General features: G+C 47.2%; 1 protein-coding gene across 5 annotated transcripts in view; it reads right to left on the reverse strand.

The window, feature by feature from the left end:
* The window catches only part of LOC135538565 (eyes absent homolog 1-like), a 157,548-nt gene that overhangs the window by 52,874 nt on the left and 89,674 nt on the right, over nucleotides 1-15,000 (reverse strand). For all 5 annotated transcript variants that reach the window (XM_064964457.1, XM_064964456.1, XM_064964454.1 and 2 more), the window contains one exon: nucleotides 2,399-2,488. In XM_064964457.1, coding sequence (XP_064820529.1) covers nucleotides 2,399-2,488 — 90 coding nt within the window. The remainder of the gene's footprint in view (nucleotides 1-2,398; nucleotides 2,489-15,000) is intronic.

Below are 15,000 nucleotides of genomic sequence, written 5' to 3' on the forward strand. Positions count from 1 at the left end.
AAGTCCGTGTAGATATGTCTGTGTAGATAAGTCCGTGTAGATAAGTCCGTGTAGATAAGTCCGTGTAGATAAGTCCGTGTAGATAAGTCCGTGTAGATAAGTCCGTGTAGATATGTCTGTGTAGATAAGTCTGTGTAGATATGTCTGTGTAGATATGTCTGTGTAGATATGTCTGTGTAGATACGTCTGTGTAGATAAGTCCGTGTAGATTAGTCTGTGTAGATAAGTCTGTGTAGATAAGTCCGTGTAGATAAGTCTGTGTAGATAGGTCTGTGTAGATATGTCTGTGTAGATTAGTCTGTGTAGATTAGTCTGTGTAGATAAGTCCGTGTAGATAAGTCCGTGTAGATAAGTCCGTGTAGATAAGTCCGTGTAGATATGTCTGTGTAGATAAGTCCGTGTAGATAAGTCTGTGTAGATAGGTCTGTGTAGATATGTCTGTGTAGATTAGTCTGTGTAGATTAGTCTGTGTAGATAAGTCCGTGTAGATAAGTCCGTGTAGATATGTCTGTGTAGATAAGTCTGTGTAGATATGTCTGTGTAGATATGTCTGTGTAGATATGTCTGTGTAGATTAGTCTGTGTAGATATGTCTGTGTAGATATGTCTGTGTAGATTAGTCTGTGTAGGTATGTCTGTGTAGATACGTCTGTGTAGATATGTCCGTGTAGATTAGTCTGTGTAGATATGTCTGTGTAGATAAGTCTGTGTAGATTAGTCTGTGTAGATATGTCTGTGTAGATATGTCTGTGTAGATATGTCTGTGTAGATATGTCTGTGTAGATATGTCTGTGTAGATATGTCTGTGTAGATATGTCTGTGTAGATATGTCTGTGTAGATTAGTCTGTGTAGATATGTCTGTGTAGATATGTCTGTGTAGATTAGTCTGTGTAGATATGTCTGTGTAGATATGTCTGTGTAGATATGTCTGTGTAGATTAGTCTGTGTAGGTCTACGGTTAGGCCTGATGGGCGACACTGTTGTTTAAACAGTACTCCAGACTACTTTGATCTGCTGGGGTGTGTGTGTGTGTGTGTGTGTGTGTGTGTGTGTGTGTGTGTGTGTGTGTGTGTGTGTGTGTGTGTGTGTGTGTGTGTGTGTGTGTGTGTGTGTGTTTGCCAGTTTGAATCCTGGGCCAGACGGGAATGGTCTGTCAGGAAGTGATCTCAATCCTAGATTCCATTGCCTGCTGTTGTGCCCTAAACAAGGTACTTCACCCCCCACTACAACAGCCCTCCGCAACCTCTCCAAAAAACCTGCGTATGTACTTGTGGGGTTTGTGTTAAAAAATGAAGTCAAATTTCGTTTGGATCTTGTGTGTAATTGACCAATGAATTGATCTTCATGTTAAACTCTCTCTCTCTCCAGGGGTGGAGCGGACAGACAGACACTCAGACACCAACTCCCCCCCAAACTCTCTCTCTCTCCAGGGGTGGAGCAGACAGACAGACACTCAGACACCAACGCTCCCCCTAAACTCTCCTGCCACCCCCTATCCTTGTACCCCAGCGGGGGGACGTGGGACGGGGAGAGATTTCATGCCGTGACAGAAGAGTTGGCGGACAGCGACACCAGGCACGCAGCGTGACAGAACAGACAGAACGGCTCCAGAAACACTAGAGCCTGACAAATTGCCCAAGTCGTTATGAGGGGGACGCTAGAGTAAGGGGGTGGGGGCATAGAGAAGAGGGGTGGGGGGCATAGAGAAGGGGGCGGGGGGCATAGAGAAGAGGGGGTGGGGGCATAGAGCAGAGGGGGTGGGGGGCGGGGGGCATAGAGAAGGGGGCAGGGGGCATAGAGAAGATGGGGTGGGGGGCATAGAGAAGAGGGGGTGGGGGGCATAGAGAAGGGGGCGGGGGCATAGAGAAGGGGGGTGGGGGACTTAGAGAAGGGGGGTGGGGCGCAAGGGGGGACGAGAAACTGAGACTGACAGCACTTGTAAAATTCCTAGTGTCCCCTGGGCTCCGTGATAATAGTTTACCACTGTGGGACTGGACACTGAGAAACGGGCTCAACGGGGCTCCCCGTCATTAAACCCCGGGAGTCGACTGACACACACCGGCCCGTCAATCTAAGTTACACAAACACAACAATCCCCATCAAAATCAGTCAGATGAAGACAGAGATAATTATTATTATTGGATGCGTCTCAATCCACCACATCCGCCTATGTCTCACTTCCCCATCTGCGTTGTCAAGGTGACGGAGTTTTAAGACCGGATGTTCGTCCGGAACATGAGACAAAAAAAAATCCCGAACATTCTATCCTACTGACGGGGGGGGGACACAACGTCTTCCCGGCCGCCCCGAACGGTTTGACCTACTGACCCCGTAATGATGCGTTGATTTAAATACAAAAAAATTAAACACAGTTTTACGCGACAGGAACGTCTCGTACCTCCAAGTCGTTGAAGAATAAGTGAGAGTCTGCCAAGTTGAAGATCATCTCCTCCATCCTCAGTCCCAGTGACACAGACGTCGGGGGATCCTGGAGATGAGAGAAAACCATGGATAGAATCAATATGGAATGTCATAACACTATACTGCAGATACAGATACAGTAGAACAACAAATATGATATAATTACATAGCTACGTTTTAAATAAAAACAAAAATAAATAAATAGATGCGTTGATAATGTCCTGCTTGTCCCTGTCGTGTTATATCGCTGATGTTTTATATTTGTCTGGTGCAATCCCATTTCTCCTTGGAGTTTGAATAAAGTACTTTCTTATCTTCTACTAAACATGGAACAGGAACTATGTGAACAAAAATACAACAGAAACGTAAAAAAAAGAAGAAAAACACAAAACTGTATACAAATAATAACTAAATAATAACGAAATTATCGTCAATAATTCATATCTCTTCAAGCATTCAATTATCTATCGACACTTTTAACACAGATGGAATTGTCTTGTGTTCCAGAACACTCTGACCTCACAGAGACAAGAAGATGGGGGATGAGAATGAAAGTTCTGGGCTTTTTGTTGTTTTTACGATCTTACAGACAGACGACATTAGCAGTCAGAGAGGAAGGAGCGTTGAAGCAATGCAGTAGCAGTGTGACCAGTCTTATAAGGGGTCCTCGATTTAGACGAGGACCATGAAGGTAACCTTATGTTAATTAATGCATCATCAACCTGGCTGCTGTAGAGACCACAGTGTTGTCTGTCTGTCCGTCTGTCCGTCTGTCCGTCTGTCCGTCTGTCCGTCTGTCTGTCCGTCCGTCCGTCCGTCCGTCCGCCCGCCCGCCCGCCCGCCCGCCCGCCCGCCCGCCCGCCCGCCCGCCCGCCCGTCCGTCCGTCCGTCCGTCCGCCCGCCCGCCCGCCCTGTACCTCTCTCATCAACGAGCTGTTTTCTCCCAAAGCACCCCCACCTGCTGGTTTGTTGTTTGTTTGTCTCACCGTTCTTGGTAAACTCTAGACAATGTGGTTCTTGACTGACAAATTGGTATTTTTCCATGAAAATAATGTTGTTGGTTATTTTTTACAATTTTAATTGAAAACATTCACAGCAAGGTACTTAATTGTTACCCAGAAATAATTTGATATTGAGATAAAAATAGATACCATTGGACCTTTCATCTTTTTCTGTCTCTGACCATACAGGTTCATCCTGTCTACCAGTCTCTGACCATACAGGTTCATCCTGTCTACCTGTCTCTGACCATACAGGTTCAGTTCATCCTGTCTACCTGTCTCTGACCATACAGGTTTATCCTGTCTACCTGTCTCTGACCATACAGGTTCAGTTCATCCTGTCTACCTGTCTCTGACCATACAGGTTCACCCTGTCTACCTGTCTCTGACCATACAGGTTCACCCTGTCTACCTGTCTCTGACCATACAGGTTCATCCTGTCTACCTGTCTCTGACCATACAGGTTCACCCTGTCTACCTGTCTCTGACCATACAGGTTCAGTTCATCCTGTCTACCTGTCTCTGACCATACAGGTTCACCCTGTCTACCTGTCTCTGACCATACAGGTTCATCCTGTCTACCTGTCTCTGACCATACAGGTTCACCCTGTCTACCTGTCTCTGACCATACAGGTTTATCCTGTCTACCTGTCTCTGACCATACAGGTTCAGTTCATCCTGTCTACCTGTCTCTGACCATACAGGTTCATCCTGTCTACCTGTCTCTGACCATACAGGTTTATCCTGTCTACCTGTCTCTGACCATACAGGTTCAGTTCATCCTGTCTACCTGTCTCTGACCATACAGGTTTATCCTGTCTACCTGTCTCTGACCATACAGGTTCACCCTGTCTACCTGTCTCTGACCATACAGGTTCAGTTCATCCTGTCTACCTGTCTCTGACCATACAGGTTTATCCTGTCTACCTGTCTCTGACCATACAGGTTCAGTTCATCCTGTCTACCTGTCTCTGACCATACAGGTTCACCCTGTCTACCTGTCTCTGACCATACAGGTTCAGTTTATCCTGTCTACCTGTCTCTGACCATACAGGTTTATCCTGTCTACCTGTCTCTGACCATACAGGTTCACCCTGTCTACCTGTCTCTGACCATACAGGTTCAGTTCATCCTGTCTACCTGTCTCTGACCATACAGGTTCATCCTGTCTACCTGTCTCTGACCATACAGGTTCACCCTGTCTACCTGTCTCTGACCATACAGGTTCAGTTCATCCTGTCTACCTGTCTCTGACCATACAGGTTCAGTTCATCCTGTCTACCTGTCTCTGACCATACAGGTTTATCCTGTCTACCTGTCTCTGACCATACAGGTTCATCCTGTCTACCTGTCTCTGACCATACAGGTTCACCCTGTCTACCTGTCTCTGACCATACAGGTTCACCCTGTCTACCTGTCTCTGACCATACAGGTTCACCCTGTCTACCTGTCTCTGACCATACAGGTTCAGTTCATCCTGTCTACCTGTCTCTGACCATACAGGTTTATCCTGTCTACCTGTCTCTGACCATACAGGTTCAGTTCATCCTGTCTACCTGTCTCTGACCATACAGGTTTATCCTGTCTACCTGTCTCTGACCATACAGGTTCACCCTGTCTACCTGTCTCTGACCATACAGGTTCAGTTCATCCTGTCTACCTGTCTCTGACCATACAGGTTTATCCTGTCTACCTGTCTCTGACCATACAGGTTCAGTTCATCCTGTCTACCTGTCTCTGACCATACAGGTTCACCCTGTCTACCTGTCTCTGACCATACAGGTTCAGTTTATCCTGGCTACCTGTCTCTGACCATACAGGTTTATCCTGTCTACCTGTCTCTGACCATACAGGTTCACCCTGTCTACCTGTCTCTGACCATACAGGTTTATCCTGTCTACCTGTCTCTGACCATACAGGTTCATCCTGTCTACCTGTCTCTGACTATACAGGTTCATCCTGTCTACCTGTCTCTGACCATACAGGTTCACCCTGTCTACCTGTCTCTGACCATACAGGTTCAGTTCATCCTGTCTACCTATCTCTGACCATACAGGTTCAGTTCATCCTGTCTACCTGTCTCTGACCATACAGGTTTATCCTGTCTACCTGTCTCTGACCATACAGGTTCATCCTGTCTACCTGTCTCTGACCATACAGGTTCAGTTCATCCTGTCTACCTGTCTCTGACCATACAGGTTCACCCTGTCTACCAGTCTCTGACCATACAGGTTTATCCTGTCTACCTGTCTCTGACCATACAGGTTCACCCTGTCTACCTGTCTCTGACCATACAGGTTCACCCTGTCTACCTGTCTCTGACCATACAGGTTCACCCTGTCTACCTGTCTCTGACCATACAGGTTCAGTTCATCCTGTCTACCTGTCTCTGACCATACAGGTTCAGTTCATCCTGTCTACCTGTCTCTGACCATACAGGTTCACCCTGTCTACCTGTCTCTGACCATACAGGTTCATCCTGTCTACCTGTCTCTGACCATACAGGTTCATCCTGTCTACCTGTCTCTGACCATACAGGTTCATCCTGTCTACCTGTCTCTGACCATACAGGTTCATCCTGTCTACCTGTCTCTGACCATACAGGTTCAGTTCATCCTGTCTACCTGTCTCTGACCATACAGGTTCAGTTCATCCTGTCTACCTGTCTCTGACCATACAGGTTCACCCTGTCTACCTGTCTCTGACCATACAGGTTCATCCTGTCTACCTGTCTCTGACCATACAGGTTCACCCTGTCTACCTGTCTCTGACCATACAGGTTCATCCTGTCTACCTGTCTCTGACCATACAGGTTCAGTTCATCCTGTCTACCTGTCTCTGACCATACAGGTTCAGTTCATCCTGTCTACCTGTCTCTGACCATACAGGTTTATCCTGTCTACCTGTCTCTGACCATACAGGTTCAGTTCATCCTGTCTACCTGTCTCTGACCATACAGGTTCACCCTGTCTACCTGTCTCTGACCATACAGGTTTATCCTGTCTACCTGTCTCTGACCATACAGGTTTACCCTGTCTACCTGTCTCTGACCATACAGGTTCAGTTCATCCTGTCTACCTGTCTCTGACCATACAGGTTTATCCTGTCTACCTGTCTCTGACCATACAGGTTCACCCTGTCTACCTGTCTCTGACCATACAGGTTTATCCTGTCTACCAGTCTCTGACCATACAGGTTTATCCTGTCTACCTGTCTCTGACCATACAGGTTCAGTTCATCCTGTCTACCAGTCTCTGACCATACAGGTTCACCCTGTCTACCTGTCTCTGACCATACAGGTTCAGTTCATCCTGTCTACCTGTCTCTGACCATACAGGTTTATCCTGTCTACCTGTCTCTGACCATACAGGTTCAGTTCATCCTGTCTACCTGTCTCTGACCATACAGGTTCAGTTCATCCTGTCTACCTGTCTCTGACCATACAGGTTCACCCTGTCTACCTGTCTCTGACCATACAGGTTTATCCTGTCTACCTGTCTCTGACCATACAGGTTCACCCTGTCTACCTGTCTCTGACCATACAGGTTTATCCTGTCTACCAGTCTCTGACCATACAGGTTTATCCTGTCTACCTGTCTCTGACCATACAGGTTCAGTTCATCCTGTCTACCAGTCTCTGACCATACAGGTTCATCCTGTCTACCTGTCTCTGACCATACAGGTTTATCCTGTCTACCTGTCTCTGACCATACAGGTTCACCCTGTCTACCTGTCTCTGACCATACAGGTTCAGTTCATCCTGTCTACCTGTCTCTGACCATACAGGTTTATCCTGTCTACCTGTCTCTGACCATACAGGTTCACCCTGTCTACCTGTCTCTGACCATACAGGTTCAGTTCATCCTGTCTACCTGTCTCTGACCATACAGGTTTATCCTGTCTACCTGTCTCTGACCATACAGGTTCAGTTCATCCTGTCTACCAGTCTCTGACCATACAGGTTCAGTTCATCCTGTCTACCTGTCTCTGACCATACAGGTTTATCCTGTCTACCTGTCTCTGACCATACAGGTTCACCCTGTCTACCTGTCTCTGACCATACAGGTTCACCCTGTCTACCTGTCTCTGACCATACAGGTTCACCCTGTCTACCTGTCTCTGACCATACAGGTTTATCCTGTCTACCTGTCTCTGACCATACAGGTTCAGTTCACCCTGTCTACCTGTCTCTGACCATACAGGTTCAGTTCATCCTGTCTACCTGTCTCTGACCATACAGGTTCACCCTGTCTACCTGTCTCTGACCATACAGGTTCAGTTCATCCTGTCTACCTGTCTCTGACCATACAGGTTCACCCTGTCTACCTGTCTCTGACCATACAGGTTCAGTTCATCCTGTCTACCTGTCTCTGACCATACAGGTTTATCCTGTCTACCTGTCTCTGACCATACAGGTTCAGTTCATCCTGTCTACCAGTCTCTGACCATACAGGTTCACCCTGTCTACCTGTCTCTGACCATACAGGTTCACCCTGTCTACCTGTCTCTGACCATACAGGTTCACCCTGTCTACCTGTCTCTGACCATACAGGTTCAGTTCATCCTGTCTACCTGTCTCTGACCATACAGGTTTATCCTGTCTACCTGTCTCTGACCATACAGGTTCAGTTCATCCTGTCTACCTGTCTCTGACCATACAGGTTCAGTTCATCCTGTCTACCTGTCTCTGACCATACAGGTTTATCCTGTCTACCTGTCTCTGACCATACAGGTTCACCCTGTCTACCTGTCTCTGACCATACAGGTTCACCCTGTCTACCTGTCTCTGACCATACAGGTTCACCCTGTCTACCTGTCTCTGACCATACAGGTTTATCCTGTCTACCTGTCTCTGACCATACAGGTTCACCCTGTCTACCTGTCTCTGACCATACAGGTTTATCCTGTCTACCTGTCTCTGACCATACAGGTTCACCCTGTCTACCTGTCTCTGACCATACAGGTTCACCCTGTCTACCTGTCTCTGACCATACAGGTTCACCCTGTCTACCTGTCTCTGACCATACAGGTTCACCCTGTCTACCTGTCTCTGACCATACAGGTTCACCCTGTCTACCTGTCTCTGACCATACAGGTTCACCCTGTCTACCTGTCTCTGACCATACAGGTTCACCCTGTCTACCTGTCTCTGACCATACAGGTTCACCCTGTCTACCTGTCTCTGACCATACAGGTTCACCCTGTCTACCTGTCTCTGACCATACAGGTTCAGTTCATCCTGTCTACCTGTCTCTGACCATACAGGTTCACCCTGTCTACCTGTCTCTGACCATACAGGTTCAGTTCATCCTGTCTACCTGTCTCTGACCATACAGGTTCACCCTGTCTACCTGTCTCTGACCATACAGGTTCAGTTCATCCTGTCTACCTGTCTCTGACCATACAGGTTCACCCTGTCTACCTGTCTCTGACCATACAGGTTCAGTTCATCCTGTCTACCTGTCTCTGACCATACAGGTTCAGTTCATCCTGTCTACCTGTCTCTGACCATACAGGTTCAGTTCATCCTGTCTACCTGTCTCTGACCATACAGGTTCACGCTGTCTACCTGTCTCTGACCATACAGGTTTATCCTGTCTACCAGTCTCTGACCATACAGGTTTATCCTGTCTACCTGTCTCTGACCATACAGGTTCAGTTCATCCTGTCTACCAGTCTCTGACCATACAGGTTCACCCTGTCTACCTGTCTCTGACCATACAGGTTCAGTTCATCCTGTCTACCTGTCTCTGACCATACAGGTTCAGTTCATCCTGTCTACCTGTCTCTGACCATACAGGTTTATCCTGTCTACCTGTCTCTGACCATACAGGTTCAGTTCATCCTGTCTACCTGTCTCTGACCATACAGGTTCAGTTCATCCTGTCTACCTGTCTCTGACCATACAGGTTTATCCTGTCTACCTGTCTCTGACCATACAGGTTCACCCTGTCTACCTGTCTCTGACCATACAGGTTCAGTTCATCCTGTCTACCTGTCTCTGACCATACAGGTTTATCCTGTCTACCTGTCTCTGACCATACAGGTTCACCCTGTCTACCTGTCTCTGACCATACAGGTTCAGTTCATCCTGTCTACCTGTCTCTGACCATACAGGTTTATCATGTCTACCTGTCTCTGACCATACAGGTTCAGTTCATCCTGTCTACCAGTCTCTGACCATACAGGTTCAGTTCATCCTGTCTACCTGTCTCTGACCATACAGGTTTATCCTGTCTACCTGTCTCTGACCATACAGGTTCAGTTCATCCTGTCTACCTGTCTCTGACCATACAGGTTCAGTTCACCCTGTCTACCTGTCTCTGACCATACAGGTTTATCCTGTCTACCTGTCTCTGACCATACAGGTTCACCCTGTCTACCTGTCTCTGACCATACAGGTTCAGTTCACCCTGTCTACCTGTCTCTGACCATACAGGTTTATCCTGTCTACCTGTCTCTGACCATACAGGTTCAGTTCACCCTGTCTACCTGTCTCTGACCATACAGGTTCAGTTCATCCTGTCTACCTGTCTCTGACCATACAGGTTCACCCTGTCTACCTGTCTCTGACCATACAGGTTCAGTTCATCCTGTCTACCTGTCTCTGACCATACAGGTTTATCCTGTCTACCTGTCTCTGACCATACAGGTTCAGTTCATCCTGTCTACCAGTCTCTGACCATACAGGTTCACCCTGTCTACCTGTCTCTGACCATACAGGTTCACCCTGTCTACCTGTCTCTGACCATACAGGTTCACCCTGTCTACCTGTCTCTGACCATATAGGTTCAGTTCATCCTGTCTACCTGTCTCTGACCATACAGGTTTATCCTGTCTACCTGTCTCTGACCATACAGGTTCAGTTCATCCTGTCTACCTGTCTCTGACCATACAGGTTCAGTTCATCCTGTCTACCTGTCTCTGACCATACAGGTTTATCCTGTCTACCTGTCTCTGACCATACAGGTTCACCCTGTCTACCTGTCTCTGACCATACAGGTTCACCCTGTCTACCTGTCTCTGACCATACAGGTTCACCCTGTCTACCTGTCTCTGACCATACAGGTTTATCCTGTCTACCTGTCTCTGACCATACAGGTTCACCCTGTCTACCTGTCTCTGACCATACAGGTTTATCCTGTCTACCTGTCTCTGACCATACAGGTTCACCCTGTCTACCTGTCTCTGACCATACAGGTTCACCCTGTCTACCTGTCTCTGACCATACAGGTTCACCCTGTCTACCTGTCTCTGACCATACAGGTTCACCCTGTCTACCTGTCTCTGACCATACAGGTTCACCCTGTCTACCTGTCTCTGACCATACAGGTTCACCCTGTCTACCTGTCTCTGACCATACAGGTTCACCCTGTCTACCTGTCTCTGACCATACAGGTTCACCCTGTCTACCTGTCTCTGACCATACAGGTTCACCCTGTCTACCTGTCTCTGACCATACAGGTTCAGTTCATCCTGTCTACCTGTCTCTGACCATACAGGTTCACCCTGTCTACCTGTCTCTGACCATACAGGTTCAGTTCATCCTGTCTACCTGTCTCTGACCATACAGGTTCACCCTGTCTACCTGTCTCTGACCATACAGGTTCAGTTCATCCTGTCTACCTGTCTCTGACCATACAGGTTCACCCTGTCTACCTGTCTCTGACCATACAGGTTCAGTTCATCCTGTCTACCTGTCTCTGACCATACAGGTTCAGTTCATCCTGTCTACCTGTCTCTGACCATACAGGTTCAGTTCATCCTGTCTACCTGTCTCTGACCATACAGGTTCACCCTGTCTACCTGTCTCTGACCATACAGGTTCAGTTCATCCTGTCTACCTGTCTCTGACCATACAGGTTCACCCTGTCTACCTGTCTCTGACCATACAGGTTTATCCTGTCTACCTGTCTCTGACCATACAGGTTCACCCTGTCTACCTGTCTCTGACCATACAGGTTCACCCTGTCTACCTGTCTCTGACCATACAGGTTCACCCTGTCTACCTGTCTCTGACCATACAGGTTCACCCTGTCTACCTGTCTCTGACCATACAGGTTCACCCTGTCTACCTGTCTCTGACCATACAGGTTCACCCTGTCTACCTGTCTCTGACCATACAGGTTCAGTTCACCCTGTCTACCTGTCTCTGACCATACAGGTTTATCCTGTCTACCTGTCTCTGACCATACTGGTTCACCCTGTCTACCTGTCTCTGACCATACAGGTTCACCCTGTCTACCTGTCTCTGACCATACAGGTTCAGTTCATCCTGTCTACCTGTCTCTGACCATACAGGTTCACCCTGTCTACCTGTCTCTGACCATACAGGTTCAGTTCATCCTGTCTACCTGTCTCTGACCATACAGGTTCAGTTCATCCTGTCTACCTGTCTCTGACCATACAGGTTCAGTTCATCCTGTCTACCTGTCTCTGACCATACAGGTTCATCCTGTCTACCTGTCTCTGACCATACAGGTTCACCCTGTCTACCTGTCTCTGACCATACAGGTTCACCCTGTCTACCTGTCTCTGACCATACAGGTTCAGTTCTCCCTGTCTACCTGTCTCTGACCATACAGGTTCATCCTGTCTACCTGTCTCTGACCATACAGGTTCACCCTGTCTACCTGTCTCTGACCATACAGGTTCAGTTCATCCTGTCTACCTGTCTCTGACCATACAGGTTCAGTTCATCCTGTCTACCTGTCTCTGACCATACAGGTTCTGTTCATCCTGTCTACCTGTCTCTGACCATACAGGTTTATCCTGTCTACCTGTCTCTGACCATACAGGTTCAGTTCATCCTGTCTACCTGTCTCTGACCATACAGGTTCAGTTCATCCTGTCTACCTGTCTCTGACCATACAGGTTCAGTTCATCCTGTCTACCTGTCTCTGACCATACAGGTTCAGTTCATCCTGTCTACCTGTCTCTGACCATACAGGTTTATCCTGTCTACCTGTCTCTGACCATACAGGTTCAGTTCATCCTGTCTACCTGTCTCTGACCATACAGGTTCAGTTCATCCTGGCTACCTGTCTCTGACCATACATGTTCAGTTCATCCTGTCTACCTGTCTCTGACCATACAGGTTCACCCTGTCTACCTGTCTCTGACCATACAGGTTTATCCTGTCTACCTGTCTCTGACCATACAGGTTCACCCTGTCTACCTGTCTCTGACCATACAGGTTCAGTTCATCCTGTCTACCTGTCTCTGACCATACAGGTTCACCCTGTCTACCTGTCTCTGACCATACAGGTTCACCCTGTGTGCCCACTCCTTTCTTCTTCCACTATTGGATGATTACCTTCACACCGAAAAAAACAACACTTTTTACTTAATTTGTAGCCAAAAATGCGTATATTGTAAATTTTACCAGAGAAATCTCTCTCTCTCTCTCTCTCTCTCTCTTCTCTGTCTCTCTCTCTCTCTGTCTCTCTCTCTGTCTCTCTCTCTCTTTCTCTCTCCCTTTTGTCTTTCACTACGCTTGGATAAATTGGAAACTTGATTTAACACAGATCAGTGTGTGTGTGTGTGTGTGTGTGTGTGTGTGTGTGTGTGTGTGTGTGTGTGTGTGTGTGTGTGTGTGTGCGCGAAAGTATGTGTGTGAGTGTGCATGTGAGGGGTGTGTGTGTGTGAGGACCGGAGGGTGGATTAGAGACACCTGAGCTCTCCACTGACTACCCGACACACCTAGAATGCACCACAATTCCCCACAATGCATCACAGTGGCCCTCAATACTAATGTCTTCACTGGAACCACACAAGACCTCAGTCTCCTGCACTTTTGGCGGCCATCAATACCGATCAATATTTCCCCATCAATACCGATCAATATTTCCCCATCAATACCAATCAATATTTCCCCATCAATATTTCCCCATCAATACCAATCAATATTTCCCCATCAATACCAATCAATATATTTCCCCATCAATACCAATCAAAATTTCCCCATCAATTCCAATCAATATTTCCCCATCAATACCAATCAATATTTCCCCATCAATACCAATCAATATTTCCCCATCAATACCAATCAATATTTCCCCATCAATACCAATCAATATTTCCCCATCAATACCAATCAATATTTCCCCATCAATTCCAATCAATATTTCCCCATCAATACCAATCAATATTTCCCCACCAATACCAATCAATATTTCCCCATCAATACCAATCAATATTTCCCCAACAATACCCTCCTTCTCTTTTACCTACACTTAAACCTCTGGAATAGTTCAAGTGATTTACCACACCACCTGTCCCTGCTCGTCAGTGCCATCCACAGGGGTGCCAGGTACCCCCAATTCCCTTCTCACACCCCCACGGCTAGGTCCACAGCTGGTCTCAGTTATCAGCTTCATGGGCCAGAGCTGCCTTGATGCCAATTAGGAGAACTGATAAGCACAGCATTGTGTGTGTGTGTGTGTGTGTGTGTGTGTGTGTGTGTGTGTGTGTGTGTGTGTGTGTGTGTGTGTGTGTGTGTGTGTGTGTGTGTGTGTGTGTGTGTGTGTGTGTGTGTGTGTGTGTGTGTGTGTGTGCGAAAGTATGTGTGTGAGTGTGCATGTGAGGGTGTGTGTGTGTGTGTGCTAGTGTGTGAGTGAGGACCGGAGGGTGGATTAGAGACACCTGAGCTCTCCACTGACTACCCGACACACCTAGAATGCACCACAATTCCCCACAATGCATCACAGTGGCCCTCAATACTAATGTCTTCACTGGAACCACACAAGACCTCAGTCTCCTGCACTTTTTGGCAGCCATCAATACCGATCAATATTTCCCCATCAATACCGATCAATATTTCCCCATCAATACCAATCAATATTTCCCCATCAATATTTCCCCATCAATACCAATCAATATTTCTCCATCAATACCAATCAAAATATTTCCCCATCAATACCAATCAATATTTCCCCATTAATACCGATCAATATTTCCCCATCAATACCAATCAATATTTCCCCATCAATTCCAATCAATATTTCCCCATCAATACCAATCAAAATTTCCCCATCAATTCCAATCAATATTTCCCCACCAATACCAATCAATATTTCCCCAACAATACCAATCAATATTTCCCCATCAATACCCTCCTTCTCTTTTCCCTACACTTAAACCTCTGGAATAGTTCAAGTGATTTACCACACCACCTGTCCCTGCTCGTCAGTGCCATCCACAGGGGTGCCAGGTACCCCCAATCCCCTCCTCACACCCCCACGGCTAGGTCCACAGCTGGTCTCAGTTATCAGCTTCATGGGCCAGAGCTGCCTTGATGCCAATTAGGAGAACTGATAAGCACAGCATTGTGTGTGTGTGTGTGTGTGTGTGTGTGTGTGTTCTGATATGTCTCTATTTATAGATCCTGGCAGAGTCTGCTCAACAGCGAGGAGAGAGAGAGAGAGAGAGAGAGAGAGAGAAAGAGAGAGAGAGAGAGAGAGAGAGAGGAAGAGGTCTTAGAAATGTCAGATCCTAGATGAGGGTTGATTCTAAGAGCTGAGGGGCATTACATAGTCAGGAGTGTTTGCTGTTTCAGAGAGGCATGTCTGCTACCCAG

Source organism: Oncorhynchus masou, unplaced genomic scaffold (genome assembly GCF_036934945.1).
Source record: "Oncorhynchus masou masou isolate Uvic2021 unplaced genomic scaffold, UVic_Omas_1.1 unplaced_scaffold_983, whole genome shotgun sequence".
NCBI classification, from domain to species: Eukaryota; Metazoa; Chordata; class Actinopteri; order Salmoniformes; family Salmonidae; genus Oncorhynchus; species Oncorhynchus masou.